Source organism: Phasianus colchicus, chromosome 3 (genome assembly GCF_987193195.1).
Source record: "Phasianus colchicus chromosome 3, bPhaCol1.hap1.1, whole genome shotgun sequence".
In the NCBI taxonomy this organism is placed as follows: Eukaryota; Metazoa; Chordata; class Aves; order Galliformes; family Phasianidae; genus Phasianus; species Phasianus colchicus.
In genome coordinates, this window is record NC_143438.1 from 26,675,980 (window position 1) to 26,702,719 (window position 26,740).

General features: G+C 39.8%; 2 protein-coding genes and 1 long non-coding RNA gene across 14 annotated transcripts; 2 read left to right on the top strand and 1 right to left on the bottom strand.

Annotated features, from left to right (window-relative positions):
- Positions 1–490: 490 nt before the first annotated feature.
- Positions 491–13,457, top strand: C3H7orf57 (chromosome 3 C7orf57 homolog). Of its 4 annotated transcripts, XR_004166304.2 has the most exons (9): positions 491–674; positions 1,623–1,724; positions 2,348–2,545; positions 3,320–3,428; positions 3,550–3,709; positions 7,320–7,420; positions 8,089–8,225; positions 10,673–10,775; positions 13,352–13,457. XR_004166304.2 is itself a non-coding variant. In XM_031589187.2 (8 exons), exons 3-8 carry the CDS (start codon positions 2,362–2,364, stop codon positions 10,717–10,719), a joined length of 738 nt encoding a protein of 245 aa, XP_031445047.1. In that variant the 5' UTR covers positions 491–674; positions 1,623–1,700; positions 2,348–2,361; the 3' UTR covers positions 10,720–11,379. The 4 variants fall into 4 exon arrangements, 3 of the variants coding, with proteins under 3 accessions (XP_031445047.1, XP_031445048.1, XP_031445046.1); XM_031589187.2 differs by lacking the exon at positions 13,352–13,457 and having other exon boundaries at positions 1,623–1,700; positions 10,673–11,379; XM_031589186.2 differs by lacking the exon at positions 13,352–13,457 and having other exon boundaries at positions 492–674; positions 10,673–11,379.
- On the bottom strand, positions 11,468–16,124 carry LOC116226337 (uncharacterized). Its single transcript, XR_004166305.2, has 2 exons — positions 16,049–16,124; positions 11,468–11,987 (listed from the first exon to the last, which is right to left on the bottom strand). It is a non-coding gene; the product is annotated as an uncharacterized LOC116226337 (long non-coding RNA).
- Positions 16,125–16,199: 75 nt separating this feature from the next.
- UPP1 (uridine phosphorylase 1) lies at positions 16,200–26,740 on the top strand. 9 transcript variants are annotated; one of them, XM_090137133.1, is made up of 9 exons: positions 16,200–16,263; positions 18,084–18,228; positions 18,528–18,585; positions 21,301–21,418; positions 21,887–22,045; positions 23,040–23,154; positions 23,910–24,119; positions 25,418–25,564; positions 26,211–26,740. In XM_090137133.1, exons 3-9 carry the CDS (start codon positions 18,536–18,538, stop codon positions 26,348–26,350), a joined length of 939 nt encoding a protein of 312 aa, XP_089993259.1. In that variant the 5' UTR covers positions 16,200–16,263; positions 18,084–18,228; positions 18,528–18,535; the 3' UTR covers positions 26,351–26,740. The 9 variants fall into 9 exon arrangements, with proteins under 9 accessions (XP_089993259.1, XP_031445044.2, XP_031445042.2 ...); XM_031589184.2 differs by having other exon boundaries at positions 16,229–16,305; XM_031589182.2 differs by lacking the exon at positions 16,200–16,263 and adding an exon at positions 16,312–17,317.

The window sequence follows — 26,740 nt, forward strand, 5'->3', positions numbered from 1 at the left end:
CAGACGTGGCCTTATTTGGCGATCTCGTATGTCATCTAGCTTTCTAACACCATGATGGTCCATTTGTTGGTCCACTGCCAGCCCTTTAATGGGTATCAGGGGTCGTTTATTTCTCCCAACACTCCTTTTGTCCCAAAGATTGCTGTGGGATGCAAGGAAAACCGGGGAAGTCTCTGCACACACAGATAAAGAAGACGAAGGGGAACGCCTTGATGCCGGCTGTCACGCTGTGGGCTAACTCCACCTGGAGTGTGGTTTCTAGCGATAAGGATTCCATCAAAGCTTCGCACAGCTTTTCCACTGTTGTATGCCCACAACGTGCCTCCCCATCTGCAGTCTCCCTCCGCCCGGCTGGCAGCGCTGGGCCTGACGCACCCTAGGTTACGGCTAGCATTCCTGGCTGCCTGGGCGCACTGCTGACTGACGCTCAATGTGCTATCGAACGAGATGCCAAGCCGCTTTGCTCTCCGTCAGATAAAACGGCAGCCTCGGGGCGGCTGCGGGGCGGGATTGGACCGTTGGTACCGCCTCTGCTGGGCGGTGCGCCGTTGGCTTTGGAGCCGCCGCGTTGTTAAGGGGACGGGAAGCGGCGGCGGTGTTGCAGCGAGCTGACAGCTGAGAGCCCGGCCCCAGCGTTTCTGCCGCCCCGAGGCTCTCAGCGCTTTAAACCGTAGGTGAGTCCCAGAATTTAGCCTGTTCAGTTGGGATGGTTTATCCGTGTTACAGAAGTTTTTGAACTTGTTGGCATTTCACCTCGTAAGCTTATTGCTTTGAAGTATGCCCTTCAATTCAAGCACTTAAAAGAAGTAGAGTCAGGTGAGCAGTAATACAGCAAATTAAAAAGAATGAGGGCTCCTGACAGAATTAGATAGAGCGGCTTCTGACAGACTGTCCTCCGAAATCTGGGGAGAAAACTGACTCCAACATGGTGTTAGATAGTGGCATTCCTTTATTCCTCATGGTAATGGGAGCTTGAGCAGCAAGTGTGCTCTTTAGGAGCTCAGGTTCTACATTTAAACAGCTAAGGCTATGGTGTGCAGTACATAGGTATATATATTCATCCTTTTGTCCAAGGACTCATTAATATATATGCTAATGTCCCTTTGGGCAAGCTCAGTAGAATCTGGACTGGTCAAATGCCTATCTACTTCTTCCCCATTTTCCATCATCAGCATCATCACTGAGGGCTTTGGCTAACTTTGAGCCACTTTTTCCCAGTTTGGAAAATTTTCCATTGCTTATTAGGCCATAACCACTTTAAAACAACAAATGTGGAATCCAAGGAAGACATTTTTACATCTACTGGGTGCAAAAGATGAAAGTGTTCTGTTATGGCTTCTTGTGAGGCAAAATCGTTGAGGTGAAAGTTAAAAGTATTCTATTTTGCCCACAGTGCAAAATTACTGAGGAAAACAAGACTATGCACCCACTAAAGTTGAAATGGAAAGTTTTAGAGCTATAACTGTTAAACAGATATGTTGGTTCTTAAACTAATATATTAATCCCTATTGCTGAACAAACCAACCAATATCAAGACTGTAGTGAAATAAAACACTGTAATGATTCTTTGCCCCTAATATGAAGGAAAATAAGTAAGTTCTTATGGGCAATTTTTTTCCTAGGCGCGTGTCAGCATGTTTATGATTACATAATAGCACCTGAGGAAGATACCTGCCTTAAGACAGTTTGGTTACACTTAGGTAACTCTATTTGGAGTCATCTCAGTAAGTCTTCTGTGTCTCTTAGCACAATTCCTTAGATTGTCTTTTTCTTCCCTGTCTGTCACTGTTTTCCCCTCAAGGAGTTGTGCAGTTTCTTTTCTGTTTTTGTATAATTGCTTATTTTTGTGCACAGGAAGCTGAGAAAAGAATATGTCTGGAGATGGCTTGAATTTTATTTTATTTCTTAAAGGAGGGAGGGATGGAGGATCGGGTGGGGTTATTTTACAAACAGAGACCTAAAAATGGACAAGTCAGAATGCTTTCTTTGCTGTTGTTGATGGGTGAGAAGGAAGGGTAAGAGAAGACTTAACTGCTTTCAGTTGTCGACCTCTTGCTGCTCTTGGTGCCCTAGGCCTGATCTGCTGTATGAAGATGTGCAGTCCCCTGTTTTAGTGGGACAGCTTGACTGATGTTTCAAATATTACATCAAGGCCTTCTCTTTTTGAATGTAGAACTCCTGAAATGTCCCATGCTCTGTCCCTTGGAATATGAATCCTTGTCTTCTATCTTTGTGATGAAGTGCAGCATTTCACTTAATTTCAAGTTGGCTAGATTTGTTAGTTTCTTGACAAAGGGTCACTAACAGTTGAGTTTTACCATCAATATTTTCCTTTCTGTTACTTCAGAATGATATTACCAGATGCCTGTGGAGCAGCCAGAGAAATTGACGAACTCAGAAATCTCACATCCTCCTACATCCCAGATTCCAGGTCTTGGTGATCCTGCAAAAGCTCACAATGAAGGGACGTTTGGGTGCCGTAGGAAGTGGATCAAAGATACCGATTCAGCTTACATAAGGCTAGCAAAGCAAGGAGGCCGACCTGGTGTGTTAGCTTTTGTTTGCTTGTTTTAGCAGTATTTTCTTAGGTTTTATGTGAGTATAGTGGTAGAAAAAGCTTATCAGAAGAGTCCTCTGAGTTTTTGGAATTAAACTATGGAAAAAACTTCTGATTGAAAATGTGACCTAAGAGGTCAGCTTGTCATGACATCCTTGCAATCTCCTGTATTCAGCTACCTGTTGGCAACATTTGTACTTTTGTGTTATTTCCAATCTGCTTGGATGATGCCTACTGGTTAGGTGCATTTGAGATAGGTCTTTACAATCTGTGCTAGGGTTATAAGTGATAGTCTGGTAAAAATGATCTTGTAACCAGAAAAGTCTTATCAGCTTAGTAGATATCTGTGAAGTGCTTTTTTTTCTTTTTTCTTTTTTTTTTCCTAACGATGTCCAGTTTGTTATAGATCTATGTATATTTTGTTCCATGGGGTGCTCCATGATTTTGCTATTTCCTTTAGTAAAAAAGGGAAGTTGTGATACTTAGACAAATGGCATGCATGAACACTTAGAGAGAGTGACAAATGCAGGAATATGAATTAACAAATACCAGCAGAAACATGTCAGAACATTTAGAATTAGATAAACTGGGTACCACTGAAACAGTGCTGCAAGGTTGTGTTTGCCTGTTTAACCAAGGAAGACGGGTGTTTAGTGAATAAAAAAATGTGTCTTCCTCGTAAAACAGCAACCTGAGATGACAATGTGTTTATAGCCAGAATAAAAGTCAGAAAAGTAGCGGCTTTTATCTTTTCATCTTAAGACTTGTTGAAGCACTATGCTCCTGTTACAAGGAAGTCAACGCCGATAGCATACGCTGCGCCTGACTGGTACTTGCACCACTCCAGTCCTCCAGCAACCAGTGAGCCACGGTAGGTCTGCCAAGATCCTGAATAACTTCTTATGTTCTCTCTGTGACTGTGTTTCGGAATAATGTTGTCATAGTGATAGATTTCGATTGCTGCTACAAACAGTTGTTAAATCTGTCTGCAGGAACAATATTTCCACTCTACCTGATTATATGATTCACAAAGAGTTTAATGATGACCACCATAGTAGTAATTATGAGACAAGAAGAGGGCCTTTTGATTTTGATACAAAAAGTGTTTGGCAACGAGATGCTGAGGACAAAGAAAACACAGAGAAAAAAAAGGTATGATGTGAGTTGCTCTTTTTGCAGAGCTTGTGAAGATGCTTCTAACTGAACCTGTTAGTACTTACTGAAAAGAAGTTCTAGTCCACCATGGTTTCCATATTCCAGAAGAAATTTTTATGTTGCAGCTAGAGAATGACAGTAAAACCATGTTGAAGTGCTACGGGTGTAACATCTGAACCAGAAATGCAAATTTCACTTGCATTATATGGTGTGTATATTTAAGTGTGAATGTAAGGCAGGACTTAGTTTCTAATTTCATGTGTTTTGTTTCTCTGTGCTTGATTTGTGTTGAATGGAATTCTTGATCAGAGGTCTTGGGAGGAAGAAGGAAAAAGAAGGAAGAAGAAGGAACAGACAACTGGTCTGAAAAAGCTCAAGTTAAGAAGTTCAAGTTAAAGAGAGAGTCCTGAAAGAGTCCCCACTGGCTGCCTAGAATTTTTATCCTATGCAAAATAAGTGTAGGGCAGAGTGCGCTTAGAGCAGCTTTTCTGTGGTGATCTTGGGGTTTTGTGCTGGAAACCTATCTCCCATCCTTCATCTTTCCCCCTTACCTTCTTGGCCAGTTAGTTGTTTAAGATTTAAGTTTTTATAAAATGATTTGTAATCGTGGGTGCTTCGGTTACTGTAACCCTTTGGAATATATGGAAAGACTTTTGATGTATGTGAACACCAGTAACTCTTTTCTACTTGAATACAAGTGCAGATGTTGGACATTTTACAAAAATCTTTAACCTTTGCTGAGGTGAGTAACGAGCACAACTTCAGAATAATGTGTGCTCAAACTGTGATTTGCTGATGCCTCTTGGGAAAACCTATTTTCAGTCAGCTTCAGAGCACTGAAAACAGGAACTCAAACTGCCATGGAAGCCTTACAGAGGATCAAAACAGGAAGAAGATTAAGTGCTCCCTTAAGAACTCATTATCTTCAGTGCTCTGGGAGTCAAATTTTGTAACAGTATGGTAGTTCATGTCCGTGTGGGGACTGGTAGAACGTCTGTTTCTCTTAGTGGTGGGGTTTGAGCAAGACTTCGAGGCCCAGTTTGATTCATATTCATGAGCATGAGAATTCCCATATGTTTTGTTTATCACAGAATACACAGTGAATAGATGTTACATATTCAGCTCAGATTCCAAGTCTGCATAGGCCATGATGTATATTTTATAGTACTGTTGATGTATATTTTATAGTACTGTTCCGGAAGCAGAAATTGAATTTTGTCTAGAGTACAAAATCCTTAACCTTACTCTTTAAGGTTAGGTGCTCAAGATGTGAGATTCTACAGCACTTGCCTTAGCTTTAGCTCCCCCTTCATACCACTGTCTCTGAAATAGTTGTCCTGTTTCACAGGACCTTTCCTGTACCCTCCTAAGAAGTGCAATCCTGTACCTTGAAACATCATGTGATTCTTCCTTCAAACTTAAATCTCCTATTTCCTTTCTTTTAGGAAAGGTTTCTCTGCCTCAGTGTTAAGAGCACTTTCCTGAAAAATCTTCAAGTGAGAGAATGGAATTACTTCTATCAAATAGTCTTGATTTTTACTTTTCTGACTGTATATTTTCTATAACAAAAGGTTAGATTTTTCAAAAACATCACGGACAGATTTCTAAGCAGTATTCAGTGTGCACGTTTGAATAAGTGATGATATTGCAGTAAGAAACTACCTCAAGTAAAGTGATATTGAGTGTCTAGACAACATTTTTCAGTCCAGTCTGACTAAGTCTAAGAAGAGAGACTTAGGATGCAATCATGGAGAAAAATCCCAGAGGGAGTCTATAGGGGCAAGCAGAATGCAGAAGCATTTAAACTTCCAAGGGTACTTGCTCTACTCAGTTTGTTCCCAAGCAGGCCCTTGCTCTGGAGCTTTAAAGGTTTATATTATGTTCTTCTGAAGTACTAGCATCTCCGTCGTATTGCAGAAGCATTATTTTCCTTTTGTATTATGTGGACTAATGTGTGTGTGATCTAAGAAAGAGGGCTGTGCATGGGTGGTAAATTAGTTAGAGATGGCATCAAAGTTAGCGTCAAGCAATTACAATGCAATGCTAGTAAGATCTGTATCTTGTGTCTGAAGTCATAGCTTTCAGGCATTTTGCAATCAATAAGAGACTTAAGGTATTTCTTAGGGGATACATTTTCTGTGGGTTGAAAGGAATGATCCCTTTCAGTCCCTGACCCAGTCATGCAAGCAAGTAACCATGGTTCTGATACAAGTAGGCTGAAAGTCATTGGGCAATTCACACTTTCAATACTGTTTTCATCTTTTTAACCACTCTTCCCTAAGCATCTGTTCTCACCTCTGCGTCTAGCTTGTTCCATGGCAAATTGCCTCATGTACTGTTTCTGTAAAATGGAGACGAGCCTATGGATCTCTTTTGATCTCTTTTGGATGCTGTCTTTGAGTTTGTGTAAGTCTACACAAGCCTTATCTATTAGTAAAAACAAACAGTGCTAATAGAGCTTTCTGTCATGCTTTTTTGCTTAGGGTCTTTTTACTAGAGCTGAGCTGAAGGCGCCTTTAGTTTCTGTAGTAAACATTTCTTAGCCAAACATTTAAGAATCCTATCCCTGCAAGAAGTTGAAACCTATCTCATGGTTGATACGCAGCTGTGAAGGTTTGTTGAAGAATGAGAAGCTTTTAACTGTATCCAGGCGCACTTTATGCAATTCTTGTTGACATTATTTCCTTCCAAACAAAGGATAATGTGATCAAGTAATCCAGCTGTGCATTTGGAATATAAAGCATTTCTGTTGTACTAAATCATAACCCTTAAAGACAAATTTTATTTTCACATTTCTGATGTGTACTGCTTTTATTTGAGAGGAAAGTTGACCCTTTGACAGCTGTTAGTTTTGAATGCTGTTGAAATAAACAGCTTCGATGTGTGTTGTTAGTGCTTTTGCACTACTTTTTTGGTTCTACAGCACTGACACCTGAAGTTTGTGATGTCACTTTTTTTAGGTACCTTCTTATATTTATATCTTGTTGAGATTCCCAATGTAATAAAATAAAAAGGTGAAATTTGGTAGCTGGTAGACAACTTTGAGTTTCTTTGCCTGTCATTAACGAAGAAAGAATAGAAATAAAATATATTTTTCAGTTACAGGCTTTCCCCTGTACATTTAAAATTAATATATAACAATGGCTTTCTCATCCCATTGTATGAGATTTTTTTTTTTTTTTTTTTTTTAATAAAAGGTAGTCATTAAATTGGACACTAGTTTCTTGTCCCACTTACCTCAGTAAGATTGGGATTTTGTCATACATTGCATACAGAGAAATGAATCGAGATGACAGGTTGCAGCTGCTAAGTTTGTTTTTAAAGTCTAATTTTTGGTGGAAGTGGACTGTGAGGGAAAAGGTCATGGATGAGTATGTTTCTCATAATTGACATATTTGACAACAACTGATCTCATCTAATAAAACCAACTAAGGTGCTTTTTAGTTTTTTGCTATTTCCTTTTATTCCTCTACTCTTACTTTTAGAAATAACATTCCTAAGATAGTACAGTTTTAAGATTGCTGTGGCCTTTAATATAACTCTTATGACATCTCTTGGTTACTTTTATAATGGCTCCTTTTGTTAAATTAAGATTTCTCTAACACAGGTAAAGCTCCCAGCTATAAATGCTAAATATCCAAGCAGAACAGCGAATGTTTGTATGAACAAGGAATTCAGTGGGAAAAATAAGCTTTCCTTTCCACCAGTGTAAGTAGAGTGCTTATGAAATTCATTCATCTTCTAATCCTGAAACCATTTGTGTGTGCAAGTAACATTAGTCTGAACTTGCAGAGATTATGGGATTTGTTAGTGGCTTTTGTGAATCTGTATTGCTACTAAACTTGCTGACTAGGACTGAACTAGTTTTATAAGCACCTAAAGTAATGGGAATTTAACTTGTATGGTAAAGCTATCAGAAATGCTTTGCTTTAGAAAAAGTAGGCATCAATTGTGTGGTAGAACATCTTCATGTAGCGCTCTTTTATTGCATTCAAAGTGATCTGTTCTTTAGTTGTTTGTACCGGTGAGCAGATGCAAACTATAACGTACATCATTAATTCCATGAGCGTAGATTACAGTGATGCAGGTAGGACTACCATTTTCTGAAATCACATCAGCTATACTCTAAGAGAAGGTCAGACACAGCAAAAATTCTTGTAGCTGAGAATTTGCTCTAACAAGGTGTTACTGTGCTCTGTGTATCTGTTGTAGTTTCCAAGGAAATAATTGGAGCATTACTTTTGGAGCAACATACTGATATTTACCATTAGTTACCTATCAATTATATAAGGCTATTCTGTGCAAAATAAATTTCCTTCCCAACTGTTTTGGTTTACTTATACTATTGTTTTCTTTTAACACATTTTGATTTACAGGCCTGCTCAGAGAAAAGGTGAACCAGTAAACTTTAGCAAATTAATCAGCAATGGTTATGGGACAGACTGGCTTCTGCAACATAGTGGATGTGTAAAAAAGATTCAAGATACATCAGAAGATAGCAAGAAGTCCCAAGGTAAAATTATTGAAAGCTTGCTCTTCTAAAGTGAGTTGGGATTTGAAGGTAAGATCCATAGGTAGCCAGAATAATTGCAGTCTCTCTCTTTAAATAAGGTGAGACTTAGTGAGTCACCAGGCTTGGCTTACAATAGTACCCTATGGCCAGCTTAGAAAACGTGCCCTCCTGTTTGTAATCAGCAAAAGTGGGGACTTTAATGTATTTTTTTATTCTGCTGTTGTAAAAGTATGTTCTGTTCCAATCCAAGGGCTTCTGTTTGGCATATTTTTGTAAAATGCTGAAGAGAGACAGCTATCTTCCTGCTTAAAGTTAAGCAGTCAGTAAAACAGTTGCTATTTGTTGTGAATAGTCCTTGGCCCCTACTTTTTTTTTTCTGAAAACTTTGTTACAGTTGTCATCAACACATGAGTTTATGAAATAGATCACTTTTTATAATAATTCATAAAAACAAATGTATCCACATGATTAAATAACTTGGCTTTCCAATGGTTTTATTGGATTAAAAAATAATCTGGTGCTTATTTATTGTCACACACAATAGTGGTAGCTATGAAGTACATCTCTTCCAAAACAATTGGAAATAAAGGCTAAAAGGTAAAATAGTCCTTCTTCTTGAAAACTTGTTGCTTATACTTGTGTATACGCTATGGATTGATGGCTTTCTTGAACTTGTTTATCAGTGTGTGGAAGGCTTAGTGATCAGTGAGTTTAGTTTCTTTGACGCTTGGAGCCCCCTGAATAAACTTTTTTGTCTTCCATTCATATTAAAAATAACATATTTGCAGTAATTTTGCCTAATATGTAAACATGAACATATACGTAATATTACATATATATTGCACCTCAAATACTATGCTCAGTTTTGGGCTTTTCATTGCAAGAAATATACTGAGTTTCTGGAATGTGTTCAGAGAAGAGCAATGCAGCTGGTGAAGGGACTGGAAAACAAGACACATGACAAGAAACTGAAGGAACAGAGGTTGCTTAGTCTGGACAAGAGGCTGAGGGGCACCCCAATGCTCTCTGCAACTACCTGAAAGAAGGTTGTAGTGAGGTGTGTGTTGGTCTCTTTTCTCAGGTGATGAGTGGTAGGACTCAAGGAAACAGCCTGAAGTTTGTGCCAGGGGAGCACAAACTTTTCCTTCTTCATGGAGAAGAAGGTTAGAGACTGGCTGCCCAAATGGGTGGTGGAGTCACCGTCTCTGGAACTATTTAAGAAACGTGTAGATGTGGTGCTTAGGGACGTGGTTTAGTGCTGCACTTAGTAGTTACACAATCATTGGACTTCATGATCTCAGACGTCTTTTCCAAGCTAGATAATTCTATGATTCTGTATTTCTTCATGCTACTGTTTAGATGAAAAGCTGCTACAAAACTAGGGGATGAAATCAGATCTCAGACTGGACCTGAAATTGGGTATATAACCTGAGAAGCTGCTTTTCAAACTCATCTTGCATATCCAATATCTAAGCACATAAAGTTGCTGTACTGGGAGGAATAAAGACCTAAGAGTTCAGTTATAAGCTGCAAAGTGATCTTTCTTAGCATTAATCCAAACCTTGCATATTTCCTCTTTTTGTCTTGAGGTTCTATGTAATGTTTTTGCACACTGACACTTTTCCTACTGAATTTGCCATTAATTGTGAATAAAATGAAAGGACTTGGGATTTTTGAAACCTGCAAATTCATTTGTTTTGTGACAATTGATTTGCTTATTGTGGAGTGTGCCTTAAATCGAACACTTGGGATATAAAGAAAACTGAAGATTTTTGCAGTAATAATAATATTGGTTTGGTTATAATACTAACACACAGAGAACAAAACAATGGATATACTGTAAAGACTGATGAAAAGTCATTATGCTATATACTTTGACATATAGATATCTGATATTTTCAGGGTGCTCTTTTTTTTTCCCCCAACAAACTAAAAAAAATACTGCCATGATCTTTCAGTCCTTTTCTTATTTCAATGCAAAGAGAGGGTTCTTAATGCTTTAAACAGTATGGTTTCTTCCAGTCATGTATCTCAATTCAGTTTTGATGTTACTCTCTTCATGCCTTCAGGTGTGCACTGAAGGAAGTGCTTTTAATTTCTTCACACCTGAGTACTTTTATCTGCTTATTCAAAGTTATCAACAGCATGAGCATCTTGCAGTTTATAGTTGAGGTGAAGCTTTTTCTGTTGTCTGCTTCATAGTGTAAGTCCAAGACACATCAGACAGGAGAGATAAACCACTGCATATAGAAATTCATAACTCATTTGTGTTGTTATAATTTTGCATCATACTGCAAACTTTGCATATAGCTTTTCTATGTTCTTAGGTTAAAGTACAGAAATTTATATGTATTTTGATGTAAGTGAGAGAGAAAGTGAATGTTAGTTGACCTTTTTATTCTTAAGGTTGAAGTTATCATAAGTACTTTAATCTGTTTTTATTGCAGATTCAGAGCCATCACAGTCTGAATCAGCACCTGCAAGCAATGAATAGAAGCCACAATTTCAGGAGTGTAAACAGTAATTAGAAAGGCTATTGGGGAAAGTAAGGTATTATATAGTTTATGATAAAGTCCACTATTTACATCTTTGCTTGATTACTTTTATCTCATTTGTTTGCATTTATAGTTGAACTCATCCCTGATTGTAGTTCAGCTGATTTATAACATGGATGAACATCATTGTGATTGATTACAGCAAACTTTAAAGAAAAGCTGCTAGTACAGATACCTAGATTTTTTTACTTAATATATATAAAGAAAAACTGAAGTTGTCTTCTACACCAGACCTGTTGGCATTTCCTATTATAGACTAATCTTAAAGGAGACGCATCAGTAGGCTAACAGTGGCATGGGCTAAGTTACACATATTTATACATTCAGCCTTTTAAGTTAAAAATGTATATTTATCCTGAATTCTGAATGCAACAGACATATTATATGCTAGATACTTGTGTTTACTCAAAACAATAAAACAATTTGTACTTTGAAAAAAACAATTAAATTATTTAAGAATTCTGAAATACACTTATTGACATGTTAACTCTTGTTCTAGTTCAAACAGACAAAAGAACATAACCTTACATTCTATGAAAAATTAAATGCTTTATAATAAAAACCATTAGAAAGTTGATCCAGTTTCAGTAAGATATTTTTGCTTATGCTATAAAAAGTAAAGTTTTTCATAAATGAAATTGTACTTTTATGTTTTTGAGTGCACTCATTACATTGTACACCTCCAAATCCAAGAGCTGAAGATTTTAAAATGTTTTACTGAAATTTCATTTATCTGAACAGTGCATGGAATAGACCAGTTTTGTTGGAGGGAAAGCGTGCCACTGAAAGCATTGTCCAAATTCCTTTTGAGCACTAACAGGCATGGGACATCAACCCTTGGGAAGCTGTTTGTGTTTGACCACCTTCTCAGTGAAGGTGGTTTTCCTCATGTTCAGTTGGAATCCCTCTGGCACAACTTTCTGCTGTTTTGTGCCTCCTTCCATTGGTGACCAGTGAGGACTGACGTTTCCTCTTCCATTTCCCCTCCTCATGAAGTTGTAAAAACCAGTGAGGTTGTCTCTCATCCTTCTTTTCTCCAGGCTAGACAAACCCAGTGTCCTCATGCACTCCACATGAGATGTGGCTTTCAGCCTTTTCACAAGCATTGTTTATGGTTCCATGGTTATGCTCCCAAGGACCTTAACATTCTTCTTTCATTGTGGAGCCCAGAGGTGCACACAATACTCAAGGTGAAGCCACACCAATGCTAAACAACGAAAAAGAAAAACATATGAAAATGGCTTAATGCACAGTTACTGGCAGGTTGGCAAAATTTTCCAAATGTAAAAAGTTTAAGGTACATGAAGCTTCATCTGAGACGGGGAAATAAAAGAAACACAATTTTAATTTAGTTTTAACTTAAAAAAAAATAAAATTGTTCTGTGGATTATGTTCAGACATTTGAAACCTTTAATTTTAGTCTTGTAGCAGAGTTTTTAATATAATTTTTTAGGCTACAGTACCAGGGGATGTCAGAGCTGGAGCTTATGGGGTTGAAACCTTACCAGTGGAAAAAAACTCTTATTATAGACGGGCACTAAGGAATAAGCCTGTGTGAAAAAACTGTGTATGCATAACAGGCAAATTGTTAATACCCTTGGGATTTCAGCTATGTATATTTATTTTCTCACAAAGGGCAATAAACATGAGTAGTTGCTTGATGTTCTGGGAAAAATAAGTACCATTTCAGTATTTTTTTCAGAATTATTGAGTCATATGAATATACTTATTCCAGCAATTCAGTTGTATTCACTTAATGCAGCCTTTGGTTACTATTTTTATTTTTATCACCTATAAAAATGTATTATGAAGTTGGGCTTCTTGTTCCCACCAATGATAAACTGCAACATTAAAAAGAATACAGCTTGAGAATCTTTGTAGCAGAATTTAACTTTGTGAACTATCAGCAGTATTACTGCTTTTCATCATACTTTGATATTCCAATTGTAGGAGAAAATTTTTTACAGATACTGCTTTCAGTTAACTCACTAGAAATGCTTTACTGCTTAAAAATGTAAAAGAAGGGAGAAATGGGGAGATGATTAAACTCTTGTGTTAAATTGTTTAACAGTGAGGCAGCAAAATCTTTTCTTGGTGTTTTTTCTTTTAAAAGTGTAAGCCATATCCTATTTTAAAAATGATCTCTTCTTATCTTGCATCCCATTAGGTATTGCTCAGAGAACATTCCTCAAATTCCCATAAGTTTCCTTAGTGTACCATTAATGTATACTCAGCTTTCCTTGTCAGGCCAAGGAGGAGTTTGCTATGCACAGTCAACCAACTGAGTCTTCACTGATCAGTTTGAATACCATGAGTTAAAATGTTAACAACCTGAAGTGCTGTTGGAAACTAAGATTTCTTCTTATAAAAGCAGGTGGCAAGCCCTGGAATTTGTGTTTGCATGTTCAGAATAATGGAAAGCTGCAGCAACAACAAAATTCACAAGTTTTTCAATAAGCATCAAATGAAAGTAGTGTAACAAATCAGGAAGTTCCAAATGAATTCACAGGTGGAGAAGTTTACTCAAGTTCAGCTTATTTCACTAATTGTGTTATTTTGTTTGCTTTACAGTCAACACAGTCACGCAATGGCTAAGTTTTCAAAGTCATCAGCAGTTGCATTTTATAGCAGTGGAAGTTATTAATTTTGGAAGCGCTTTCAGAGAGCTGCTGATGTAAAAAGCTGGGCACTCACTCACAAAAATCTAGCATTACTTGTTTTAAATGCTGGAACATTTACTTAGCTGTATTGTGCTTCATCTCTGAGCTGAATATCTTTAATAAGTGACATAATTTCATTTTTTTTTTTTCATACTGATTGCTTTGCAAGACCTAAAATAAAACAAAAGTGCAATTACATTTTATGAGTTATATCCAAGTGTACTGAATATGTGAATACTTTTAATTCCAGATTGAGATTTAAAAATAATTTGGCAGTTTAGATGCATGAAGAATAACTTTCCTTTTACATGCAGCCACTTAACTGTAGGAACATCTAAAGGCTATTCTCATTGTAAAGTGACTGAATATATACATCATCTTATTTCTTCCATTTTTTTAGACTAGTTTAAATATAAACCCCTTTTATTTTGTACTGCAATGAAAAAAGAATAAAAGATTGAATTGGTTCATTTATTTCTTAAGCATCTGTAATATCATTGATTTCAGCATATCTGTTTCTTGAAAACTCATGTCTGCATTGAACATGCAGATTTCAGTTGAAAAAGATGCAGAATTAATCCTGTAGAATTAAGCCTATCATGGGTGTTAAAGGCAGAGGCAAAACCAATATTATCTCTGTTCCTCTGTTTACTATTAACACAGTTTAGAAACTCTTTTTGTTGTCCACTACTGTATACTGACCAGCTTCAACTCCAACATAGCTCAGTCTAGGCTGCACAGATTTTCTCCTTACAATGGCAGATGGCATCTCCATAGTCTTCTGACCTTGCTGCCAGCAGTTCATAGACTTTCTTTTTCTACCTAAGTTCTAGAAGAACCCTATTTATCCATACTAGCCTTCTGTCCTGCCTGCTTGTCTTCCAACATTTTGGAATTGCCTCTTCCTGTGCTCTCAAGAGGTTGTAATTAAAAAGTGAGAAGCACTGATAGGTCCCAGTGCCTTCAAAAGCTATTTTCCAGGGGACCTCACTTATTAGTTCCCTGAGCAATCTGAAATCTGCTCTCCTTATATCCAGAACTGAAGTTTTGGTGGCAATTTTTCTCTTTTCTCCAAAGATTTAAATATCAGCTGCTTCATGATCACTATGACTAAGGCTTTCTACAATCACTCCTCCATCTGTGAGACCCTCTCTCTTTACAAGTAACAAACCTAGATAGGTTACTCTGAAAGTAATGCCTCCTGTTTAGTTCTGTGGAAACTATAACAGGTAGAAAGAGCACTATTTTATGGAGCAAATTCTTGGCTACAAAGCACTGTTTTTCAACACAGTCTCCACCATTAACTATGCATTTTCATCAGTGATGTTCAGGAGCCTGCATGCTGCTGGTGTAAAATTCTGCATCAGTGGAAGTGACCTGCTGTTGCCACTGCTGAAATGCACCTCCAACCACCTCACTGTACTCACATCCACTGTTTGTTCTCCATAAACATTCAGCAAGTGTCAGTGAATGTCAGTAGGTGCTGTTTTTTCTGCATGGAGGAATTTGATGACACACCTTTGCTTCATATGCACTTCCTTGTCAGACACCATTCTATCAGACTGCCCCTCTGTTGCCTGTCTATCTGTCACACAGCAATAAAATGTAATATAATATTGGCAGGAAAGTTCAACCTCTACTGCCATACCATCAGTATCTGCCTCTGACATTGTGGGGCAACACCTTAAATAGGAGGCATTACTTTCAGAGCAGTCTCTCATAAGAACAAGGGTGGTTTCATCTAGAAGTCTTGCATAGTTCCTTAAAGAATAATTCATCAGTGTTGTCATCCTTGCTGGGCAGTCCACAGTAGACTCGCCCAGTGACATCTGCTTTATTTGCTTGTCTCTTAATCCTTAACCAGAGTTTCTCAACCGTGTCATCACCAACTATGAGCTCTGTAACCAGCTTCTCCCTCACACACAGCACCAGCCCCTGCCCTGCCTGTCCCTGCTGAAGGCCCAGAATGACACACAAGTCATCCATCATGACATGGGACTCTTCCCACCAGGTTTCACTTATGCCAATGATGTTGTTGGGACTGAGCCAAGGCTTCTAGCTCCTCTTGCTTGTTCCTCATGCTACGTGCATTCATGTAGAAACATTTCAAATGTGCTTTGTTGCACCCAGCACCTTGTGGAACAGACTGAGGGATCTCACTGCCACACTCTTGAAGTTTGGCATGTCATCCCATAGCTCATCACTGCCAAGCCTATTTTTATCTTTTTCCCTCTTCGAATCTAGTTTAAAGCCCCAGTAACTTCTGTGCAAGAACCCTTTCCCCCTTCTGAGAAAGGTACATCCAGTCAGGTCCCTGCAGACCAGGTGTTGCATAGACAATCCTGTGAAGAAAAAACTCAAATTCTGTTGGTTACACCAGCATCGAAGCCTCACATGTATCAATTGGATCTGCCTGTTCAGTATTGTTCTCTTCTACTGAAAGGGTAAAGGAAAATACTACCCGCCCCCCATTGCTTTAGACAGTTGCACCAAGGTCCCAAACTCTCTTTGGATCGCCCTGGGACTTCTTGTACCTCATTTGCTGACATGAAAAACTAATAATAGAGGGGTGTACTAAGCTAGCGAGTTTTCTAGTGATGTCTTTTACCTGGGCCCCAGGGAGGCAGCAAACTTCCCTATGGGTTTGCTCTGGTCAGCATATCAAACCTTCTATTCTCCTCAGAAGGGAGATGCCTATGACAACAACCCTTCTTTTCTTTGTGACAGAGGTGGTTGTGATGTAGGGGACAGGCTGACTTGCCCTCGGTGACCCCTCCAGCCTGGATGGACCTTCATCTACACCACTGTTTGCCTGTCCATCAAGTTCCTGAGCCTCATATCTGTTGTATAAGGGCATCTCAGAGGGTGGGGTAGGCAGGGAGGGGATTCAGCTGCCGCCCTGAGCAGAAACCTATCTTTACCTTCTGTCTTTTCTTCTATCTGCTTCTGTCTCCCCCTGTATCTCGAGTTCCCTCCTTCTACCTGATGATAAGAGGCCAGGGAATGCCTTGTTTCCTGCATCATGGCTGGACGCATCACTGCCATGTCTTGGAGCTGGTGCTCTTCACAGTATTTTTATCAATGTCATAGTAGGACTCAGTGCACCTTCAGCAGGTTTGCTGATGACACCAAGCTGAGCGGTGCACAACAGAAGGAAGGGATGCTACCCAAAGATATCTGGACATGCTTGAAATGTGGGCTGACATGAACGTAATGAAATTCAACAAGACCAAACGCAAGCTGTTGCACTTGGGTCAAAGCAATCCCAGATATGAGTACAGACTGGGAGAAGAACTAATTGGGAGCAGACCTGTGGGAACGAACTTGGGGATTCTGGTGGATGAAAAGCTGGGCATGAGCCCACAGTGTGCACCTGCAGTCTGGAAGGGCAAATGGACTGCACCAAAAGAGGAAGGGGTTTGGGGGGCAGCGGGAGAGGGAGGGGATTGTCCCCACTATGCTCTGCCCTTGTGAGGTTCCATCTGGAGTACTGCATCCAGGTCTGGGGCCTCCAGAACAAGATGTGGAACAGGGTGTGAGTGAGTCCAGAGGAGGGGCATAAGGATGGTCAGAGAGCTGGAGCATCTCTCTTATGAAGAAAGGCTGAGGGAGCTGTGCTGAACCCGCAGCCTCGAGGCAGAGAGCCGAGGAACAGCCGCAGGACACCTCGGCCACCCCCGCAACCGCTCAGCCGGCCCCGAACCCCGCTAAGCCGGCGCGCAGGGAGTTAACCGCACCCGGTGCCGCGCTCCTTCGGGGAGGGGCGGCCCAGCCCAGCAGCGCTGCCGGAGCCGGGAGGCGGCGGGGAGCGCGCGGTGCGGCACGGCTGGGTCTGTGGGAGCGCTCCGCGTGGTGTTCGCTGCCCCGTGGCGCCCAGGTGAGACCGCCGCACGAGGGGGCGGCACAGGCGGGCGCGGGGTCCGCGCGTCCCGCCGGAACGAGCGCGGTGCTCCGCTGCCGTCGCCCCCGTTGCGCCGCCGTAAGGATGCCGGGCTGAGCGGGGTTGTGAGCGTTACCTCCCGTCTCGTGCGGAAGTGAACGTATGAGTTTATTGTTTTAAATGAGGGAGATTAACCATGCTTTATGAATTTTTATACATTTCCTTTATTCGGTGGCTTTTAACGTGCAGCCTTCAGTTTTCTCTCAGCCGGTTCTTTCTCGACTCTTTCCAAATGCATCCCTTTCGTAATTCTGTTGCAGAACGGGGTGCTTTCCGTTTCGTCGTAGTAACTCCGTGTGGTTGTAAGGAGTGGGAGGAGAAAGGCTTTGTCACTCGGGTTTTCCTGGAAAGGGCATCCCCTGATAGAGCTAGCTTTGCACGTAGTCACTGCTGAAGATGATAGCAGATGATTCATTCTGTATGTACAGTTCTGTCATTGTATCGGTACCAGAGCCCCGCGATACATTTACAGAAAGCACAGAAGGGAGCATCTTCTTTATTTATGCATTTATTTCGTGTAGGTTAGGGTAATGGATTAGAAAAAGGGATGAGCGAGGGATAGGAGCGCTGTTATTTCTGGGAACTTGTGTTTGGTCGCCTTCACGCTGCGGGAGGCACAGATAGAAGTGCTGTTAGGGTTACGAGGAGGAGCTTCGGGAAGAGGAGATGATGAGTAAGAGGTTCCCTGGAACTCATGTTTCAGGTGTATGACATCTAGAGAGGAGCTGCGGGGACCGGCCAGAGCCATCGCAGAGAGGAGCCACTGCGGGAGGAACAGTCAGAGCCCTCACAAGTACCTCTCTCCGGCAGTAAGGCAGGTGCTGTTGGACAACAGAAGCAGTGGTCAGGTGGGGATTGTTTCAGAAGGAGGGCAAGGGGGGGTGGTCAGCCATGCAAACAGCGGGTGCTCATTTTGCCACAGTTCTAAAAGCTTTAGTGTGGCGGAATTGTTTTTTTGTGTTTGTTTGTTTTGGTATTTGTGACAGTGTCGTCTATGTAGGGGGTTTCTATCAACATTAATGATGCTAGCTTTAAAGATGAGACTGTTCTGATGCTAGCTTTAAAGATGAGACTGTTCTGATGCTAGCTTTAAAGATGGGACTGTTCTAATGCATTTATAGCAAATTATTTTAAAATATAATTCTAGGTTCATACATGGCTCCCGGTGTCTCAAATGAGAAGAAAACAGAAGAACAGCCTTCAAGGTGAGACTGAAAAATTTCTTTTCATGTCCAAGTTCACTCTTACCTTCCTTCCCAAACTGTAAAATTCATTACACAGCTGTTTAATGAAAGATGAAATGTTACAGGAATACTGACTGTAACATCAAGTATCTACAAAGAGAGCTTTTCTGGAAAACCATTTTCATTTACCATGGCAGTGAATTCTTCAGGCATAGATGGGTTTTAATCCGGTGAGCTGTTGAAATGCTGACTTTGGTTGCTGCCTGTAGCTTGACCTGCAGCCTGAAGAGACAGAACAAAAATTTCCATCTGTTTGTCTCATCCTTAAACTCATTTTAGTAAAGCCATATGTGTATGTTTAGCCCTCAGATATTTATGTTCTCATGAAAACCCCCAGAATTATATGTGCCTTGAGTGGTGTGAGGGAATACATTGTCTGCTCCATTGAGCTCAAGATTTTTATCAGGCAAACTTTGCCTTAACTGTAAATGCAGGGCATTGGCTCCATGTGCAGATGGCAATAAAAGTAAGCATATTGCTATTACCTCAGGGTCCAAGTCTGCAATTAGATTTGGATGGGCAGATAACAAGCACAAGTCAGTTACAGAGTTTAAATGCAATGAGACTATGGGGCGAGGAGCGCTGCTGAAGGATAGGAGATGAAAGAGGTGGAATGCAGACACAGCTGAGGAAGGAAGCTGTAGTTGGGCCGGGCAGGAAGACAGCAGTGCTGGCACAAACGACTTGAGTTTCACAGCCTTTTAATATAGGCCTCGCCTTTTTCCAGTTTATTTCCTGGAGAGAAGCTTTTACAGCTGGTATTTTCATAAAGAAGGAAATATATTTTACATGTCCGAGAACGAACTGCGAAGCGATTTCAGGTTATGTCCTCTTTATATCTAATAGCCATTTCTATAAGGATCAGCCCAGCCAGCTATTTGTTCTGCATTAGCGGCCCATTAGGTATTGGCAGAGAGTCCCACGAAACAGCTCCGAGAAGGCAGCCTGGGAATTCTGCTTGAGGGAGCTGGCAGTCTCCTGGGTGGTGTGCACTGTGCCGAAGTGCCATAACCTGCTCTTTGTTCCTCCTGGTCTCACCATATCTAACTACTTTCCTTAGGCAGGAGATGAGCTGGGTGGAAGGAGAAGAGCTGCTCACCGTGTCAGACTGCTCTTTCACTTACTGAAAAGCATTAAGCACTGGTGGGCAGAGGCAAAGAGAGGGGTTGGGTGCCTTATGTTGGTTGTAATAGCTGCTGATGAACTGATGGTAACATTAGAGAAGGACTTTCAAGAATAAGTGATAGAGCACTGGGTTTTTAACTACTTTCTTTGCTTTTTAAGGAACAGTGCAGTGAGCTCAATATGGGCATGTAGGGAATTTTAGGCTTCTTAAGGTAACAACAGATCCTACATAGAATTGGTAGATAAAGATGTAGGTCTAACAGGAAAGTACCACCCTTCTGGAAAGGCATTAGAAGACAGACAGGATAACCTAAAACATCTAACATCTAAATAACACAAACACTTACTTATAGGCTTCAGAGTTTTGCCTGGAAAGTCTTTTTTTTTCTTTTTTTTTTTTTTCCCTAATAAACTCCAGAGAAACTCTTTCATTTGTCCCCTTTGACATACTGGTCCAAATTTGCTGAGCCACGCTGTGTCTGCAGTAAGCATTCATTAAGCTGTTAAGTCATCTTCTTTTGTCTGGAAGATACTTCATTCTTTATTTCATCTCTCAAAAACTGCTTTGAAGTATTGATTGGTATTTTACTTCAGCTTGTTATTATTGACTCATATTCCCTACCTGTTTCAGCTGAACATTAAATATGGAGTACAGAGAGAAGGAAGATGTTTTATGAGTCGTTTAGCTTGCTTAGTTCACCACCAAATTTTCCATGAAGGCGGTCCCACATGTGAAACAGTTCAGTTTTCTCTCATTGCTTTGGCATTTCCTGGTTTTTCTAAAAGTTTACTTTTTTAGGTGCATCACTTCCTTACAAGAAGCAACTTAAGAGGAAATGAATTATTTTTACTTTTTCTTCTCCTTCCCTGTCTTCTTGTACCGTATTTCTCTTCCTTTTTTTTTTTTTTCATTTTTATTATTTCTTTCTTTGCTTCATATTTTCATTTGCTTCTTTCCTGGACTATTCAGCTTCTCTGCACTCTCTTTACTGATTTCAGGACATAGGTTATTTTCTCCTGGCTGGATGACAGAGTAAACAGTGAGGCAAACTGCCAGAAATTCTGTTTGGTACTGTCTGTAAAGCCCAACTCTTCCCACCCATCCCAAGTAGCAAGGAGGGTCTTTCAAAACACAGAAGTCAAGTTTGCTTTTCAGCTTTGCTGTATACTGTCTGTGTACTAAAGTGGTCAATTGAATATCCCCTGGTGTTGTTCCCATTGCTCTGCTCACCTCAAAGCCCCACCCTGGGTCACAGCTTTGATATTATTCAAGGTAAAGGTTGCACTGTTGTAAATATTTTCCACTGCCTGAGCTTTTCTTCAGCACTTGCATCCTGTGCAATGAATTGAATGCTTACTAACAGGTGTGATTTATTACATAGTGTAAGAAGGTTATAAAATTTAGGATTTCCTTAACATAATTTGTATGGAACCAAGATTAGATGTGGTGTTACCCAACTTCTACTACCTGACCTTGCAAAATTAGGATCCGTTTGATGTAAGTTTTTTTTTATGTATTTTATATGTTCCACCATGCTGCTGTCCTGCCAGAGAAAATTCTATCCAACTGTGCAACCCTCACCTGGAAAAAATGAAAGAAGACATCCTATACCATTTTGCTCTTGGGACTGGTACCCATGATTTTCCTGCATTGTTTGGAGATGTAAAGGTAAGAAGCTGCATTTCATTTAGCAAGCTTAAAGCTTTTCTGCAGAAGGTCAAAGTAGAGTTGTCTTCTAAATAAGGTCAAACAAGGCAGCATATTGCCAGTTGAGGGAGGAATGGAAAGGGGATAAGACTCGCAGGTATTTTTTACTATCCATATCAGTTATAATAGTTTCTGACTGTCTCTTTTCAGGAAGTAAAAAGACAAATGCTGCAGTCTCTATTTAGGTAAAGAAATCAATTTTTGGGCCTCATAGTCAAAATCTGTATTTTACTAGTTTAGTCAGGTTGAAGGCCTTTGAGTGCTGTATTGAATTTTTTTGGTGTATACTTTTCTTAGTGGCTTTTTAGAATGATTGAGAGAAGAACCACAACTGTGAGTAGCTTTGTGTTAAGGTGCCAGCATACTCTTGTTTACCTTTGCATGAATCATCCAATCAATTTTTGTTTTGTTGAATGCTATCCGCACCAGTTCGTGTGTGTAGGAGGAAGTCCTTCACGGATGAAAGCTTTTATTGCCTACATAGCTGAAGAACTTGGACTTGGGAGCCCTGGTGGTGACTACCCCAACATCTGTGCAGGAACTGACCGTTATGCCATGTACAAAGTGGGACCCGTTCTGTCAGTCAGTGTAAGTGACATTTAGGAAACAGAATGTAAAAATGACCATCCAGATACTACACATACATCAGATATTGAACATGATTTAGTGATGCTGTTCAAAGTAGGAAATATGAAGCATGTTTCTTTTAAACGCTTTTTATGTGTTTTCATCCATGTTCAGTATAGTCCCGTTGGTTTCTGTTTATCCCTTTCTTGTAAAAGGGCTTGTTCCCAAGACACTGATTCTTTTCTTGCCTTCTTTTCCCTCAGTGTAACCCTGAGGTGTTGCAAAGCCTTATAAATGTTTTGAACAGAATCACTGCTGTCTCATCCCTGTTTCTTATCCTGAAGAATGGAATCATCACTTTATATATGTGGGACACTGGAAAAAATGCATCTATTGTATATTCCTACAGTGGCATTTTCAAGTGTGCTAACATAGCTTACTATGGGCATTCCATGAGAGTTATGCAACCAACTTGTGTATGCATTCTAAAAATTTCACGCCTTTAATTTGTAGATGCAATTACTCACTTGAAACAATAACTTAACTGTAATATCATTCTCACCCTTTCCCTTGACATCATCATGCAAGCTGAAGTGAACTTGCATTTGAACTTTGTGACTAAATAAACAATGGTTGTGTTTTGAAAAAATTTAGCTTAATTAGTCACTAGCATTTCAAGTCGATAAAAAGAGGCTTTTGTCCCAGTTTAAGAAAAAATCTGTGGTGAGGTAAACTTTGTAAGCATAAGAAAGGATACTGATTATACTTTCAAGAGCATAAATATTTTATAAGTCAAGATTATTAGAAATACTGAAATTCATCTATACAGATTCAATGGGAGTCCTTATGTTTACTGTTCAAAAGTTTTTCAGTAGACCCATGAGTGTTTTTTGATGGTGAGTTAAGTGGCATTTGAAAAAAGAGTATCAAGAAGGAGATAATGCCTAACTCCTTCCATGTATATTTTTTCATTGTCTATGTGAATGTCGAACATGAATTTCTGCTTTCATTTCAGCACGGTATGGGCATTCCTTCTATTTCAATCATGTTGCACGAGCTGATCAAAATGTTGTATCATGCCAAGTGTTCCAACATAACCATTATTCGCATTGGCACCTCGGGTGGAATAGGTATTTCTCCTCTTGATTTCCTTTTTTCTTCAAAACAAAGCATTTGGCATCTCTGTTGGAGAGCAAAGTATTTCTCCCCAAGTGATTGGTACTCAGAAATCTGTTCTGAACACATTTAATTATATCATGGAATCACAGAGCAGCTTGGGTTGGAAGGGACCTCAAAGCCCACCCAGCCCCAACCCCTGCCATGGGCAGGGCTGCCACCCACCAGCTCAGCTGTCCAGGGCCCCATCCGACCTGGCCTTGAGTGTCTTCAGGGATGGGGCACCATAGCTTCTATGGGCAGCTGTGCCAGTGCTTCACCGCCCACTGAGTAAAAAATTTTTCCCTAACATCTTTCCTTTTTTAAGTTAAAATTGTGATATTTCTTTTATTTCCTGGGTCCTAATGTCCTTCCATTTCAAAACAATAAATAATTTTACAAGAAAAGATGGTGTCTGCCTCTCTAGATAGATAAAATGCACTTACGAGATCTGACAGAGGGAGAAGGACATTCCTGTACTGTATAAAATAGCAAAAATAAAAAAGAATATACGATGAAAAAGTCAAGATTTCATTTTTTTTCCAAATATATTTGCAATAATAAACCGATGTGGTGAGGCACACACACAAAAAATATCTCTGTGATTTCAGGGGTAAAATTATCACTTTTAAAAGAAACAGGATTGGGTGAAGATGTGTATTTTTGTCTGTGGAAACTAAGCATTACCTGTATCTGTTATTGAAACTGCATCTGTTTCTTTCCAATGCAGGTCTGGAGCCAGGCTCAGTGGTTATAACCAGGCAGTCTGTAGATGCCACCTTCAAACCTCAATTTGAACAGGTTGTTCTGGGAAAAACTGTAATTCGCAGCACAAATTTAGATGAAGAGCTGGCTAAGGAGCTGCTACAGTGCAGTAAAGAAATCAATCAGTTCAATACTGTCATTGGAAACACTATGTGCACTTTGGATTTCTATGAAGGTATGGCTGCAATAGACTAGCAGGGGTATGGATTGACATACAGACATCAGGTGCTTCTCTGGTCTCTGAAATGTGTTAATGAAAGCTTTCAAATCTCATGAGAATGGGTTGAAGACAGCAACTAATGCTGCTTTCTCAAGCAGTTACTGGGTGTGTGACAAAGGGTGCAATGTGCAGGGGGACGCATGCTCTTCATAGTCCTCCATATGGGTCAGAAGCAGACAGTGTCAGCTTGTGCATCTCTTCAGACCAATCGCAGAGACAAACTGCACTGGAAAAAGGAGACAGGAATGCTTTCGATACAGACAGCAGGAGCTGAAAAGAGGCTTAAGGGCATGCATTTCAGAATACGCCTCCTGAAAATAAATAGATAGTAAAGTACTGTGTCATTTAATTATGCTATATGTAACGTGCTGCCAGCTTACCTGTAGGTGTTAATCTCAAATAATCTGAATAAATTTTAATTTCCAAAGGATGGTATTGTACAGGATTGAGGGGGTTAGAAGGGACCTTTGGAACTCACCTAGTCTAACTCCCCTGACAAAGCAGGTTCCCTGCAGGAAAGTGTCCAGGTGGGTTTTGAATATCTCGAGAGAAAGATAATCCACAACCTCTCTGGGTAGGTTGTTCCACAGCTCTGTCACCCCCACAGTAAAGAAGTTCTTGCTCATGTTCTGATAGAACTTTCTGGGTTCCAGTTTGTGCCCTTTGTATCTTATTCTGTTGCTGGGCACTGCTGAAAAGTCCAGGCTGAACAGTCCCAGCTCTCTCAGCCTTTCCTCATAAGGGAGATGCTCCATGCCCCTCATCATCCTTGTAGCTCTCCACTGCACTCTCTCTAGAAGTTGCCTAAGAATTAGTATTAACTATTTAGCAAAAGAGACTCCCAATCTCTAACCGTTTGAAACTAGTATCAGGAAGGCATTTTCAGTCCTGGTGTTTTTCCTAGACAATGATTAAATACAGGAAAAAGTGCTGTATTTCCGTACAGCTTAAAGCAGATGTAGTTTGCTGCAAAATTCAGACACGTGCCCCATGTGGGGAAAACCACTTGATGTATTTTGAAAGTTTAAGCTGGAGAAAACCAGTAAAGTTATTGTGAGTCACATTATAAAGAATGAAAGTAATATGTAGAAGCTCTAGCAGTAACTGAGAGTCACTTTGTCTTATTTGTCTTTGGGGATGGGGGATGTTAGTAAAATCTAGACACTGTATATGGGAAACTGCAATAAATGGATATTTTAGAGATTTAACTTGGTTTACGACTTCATCAGTATTTCTATAAAATGGCTGTGCAGGACAGGGCAGGTTGGATGGTGCAATCTGCTTGTATAATGAAGAAGAAAAACTGCAATATTTGAAGGAAGCTTATGATTCTGGTGTCAGAAACATTGAGATGGAATCTTCTGTCTTTGCTGCTATGTGCAATCTCAGCGGTGTCAGAGGTAAACTAGCTTAAAGTTGCTTTATTCAAATAACAGAATGTTTTCTTCAGTGCAGGAGAATTCAGGTAAAAATTATCAATGGGGTACTGACATATCTTTTGCATAACATACCATCTGCAAGAAACAGCTCTGGTTGTAGAACTGTTACTATGATTGCTTGATTTGAGTCATATACATTCAAAATTTATGCAAACTTCTTCTCATAGTTCTTGTATATTTCAATTCCGGTCATTCCACCCATTGGCAAGCACATAAGTCATAGAAGTACCTAATTAGCCTGTAACACTGATTTGTTTTCCTCAGCAAGGTTTTGAAGTTTGCTAGAAGCAACTGGTTAATTTAATCAACCACATGGTTTTAAAATGTATAGTGCTAAAATCACTGTCTACACTTTTATATAGATATGAAAGCAGATTTTGTGTAGACTTATGGCCGTAATTCTTAAACAGTTTTTGGCAGCATCATAAATCTTCCCTAATTATAAAGTGAGATTTTAATTTTTTTTTTACACGAGCTAACTAATTTTCAGTAAATTACAGGAAAAAAAAAATAAATTATAGTGTTCTTACGTTTGTTCAAATTTATTATTTTAGACTGTCTGAGTACCAGAGTGCCATACCTAACTAGTATGTCTTTTCATTTCTAGCTGCTGTAGTGTGTGTCACTCTCCTGAATCGGCTTGAAGGGGACCAGATCAGCAGTTCACACGATATACTTGTGGAGTATCAGCAGAGACCACAGAAATTAGTGGGATATTTTATTAAGAAAAGTCTTGGGAAAGTATGACATGTCCGTCTTTGGTTTTTAGAAGCAGAAGGCTTTTGCACAACGGTAGTCGTGGTCACAACCTCTGTGCATTAAAGGTTCTTTGCCTCAGAATAGCTTTCAGCATTCCCCGTATATGTGGAAGTTAATCATTTATGTCAGTGTGCTTTGGGAACTGAATGTGCTGAATGCGCTTCAGTTAAGATTAGTTTAGTTATTGTTACTGGGATTTAAGATTCCCTCTTCTGAGTGGAAAATGGATCTGTTGTGAAGAAGCTTGCTGTGACATATGAAAAAGCTTCATTTATCCCCGCTGCTGAAGAAAAAATAGGAAGAAAACAAAGTACTTTTTTTGGAAAGTACTTGCAAACCACCAAATTAAAATTAATTTAAGAATGTTAATACTTTCCT

Bases quoted from the DNA above. Each gene is read 5' to 3' on its own strand.
- C3H7orf57 (XM_031589187.2), top strand. From the start codon at position 2,362: ATGCCTGTGGAGCAGCCAGAGAAATTGACGAACTCAGAAATCTCACAT. The intron at 3,429-3,549 runs GTAGGTCTGCCA...ATCTGTCTGCAG, and splicing joins CCAGCAACCAGTGAGCCACG to GAACAATATTTCCACTCTAC. The intron at 7,421-8,088 runs GTAAGTAGAGTG...TTTGATTTACAG, and splicing joins AAGCTTTCCTTTCCACCAGT to GCCTGCTCAGAGAAAAGGTG.
- UPP1 (XM_090137133.1), top strand. From the start codon at position 18,536: ATGGCTCCCGGTGTCTCAAATGAGAAGAAAACAGAAGAACAGCCTTCA. The intron at 18,586-21,300 runs GTGAGACTGAAA...CTGTCCTGCCAG, and splicing joins ACAGAAGAACAGCCTTCAAG to AGAAAATTCTATCCAACTGT. The intron at 23,155-23,909 runs GTATTTCTCCTC...TTTCCAATGCAG, and splicing joins TGGCACCTCGGGTGGAATAG to GTCTGGAGCCAGGCTCAGTG.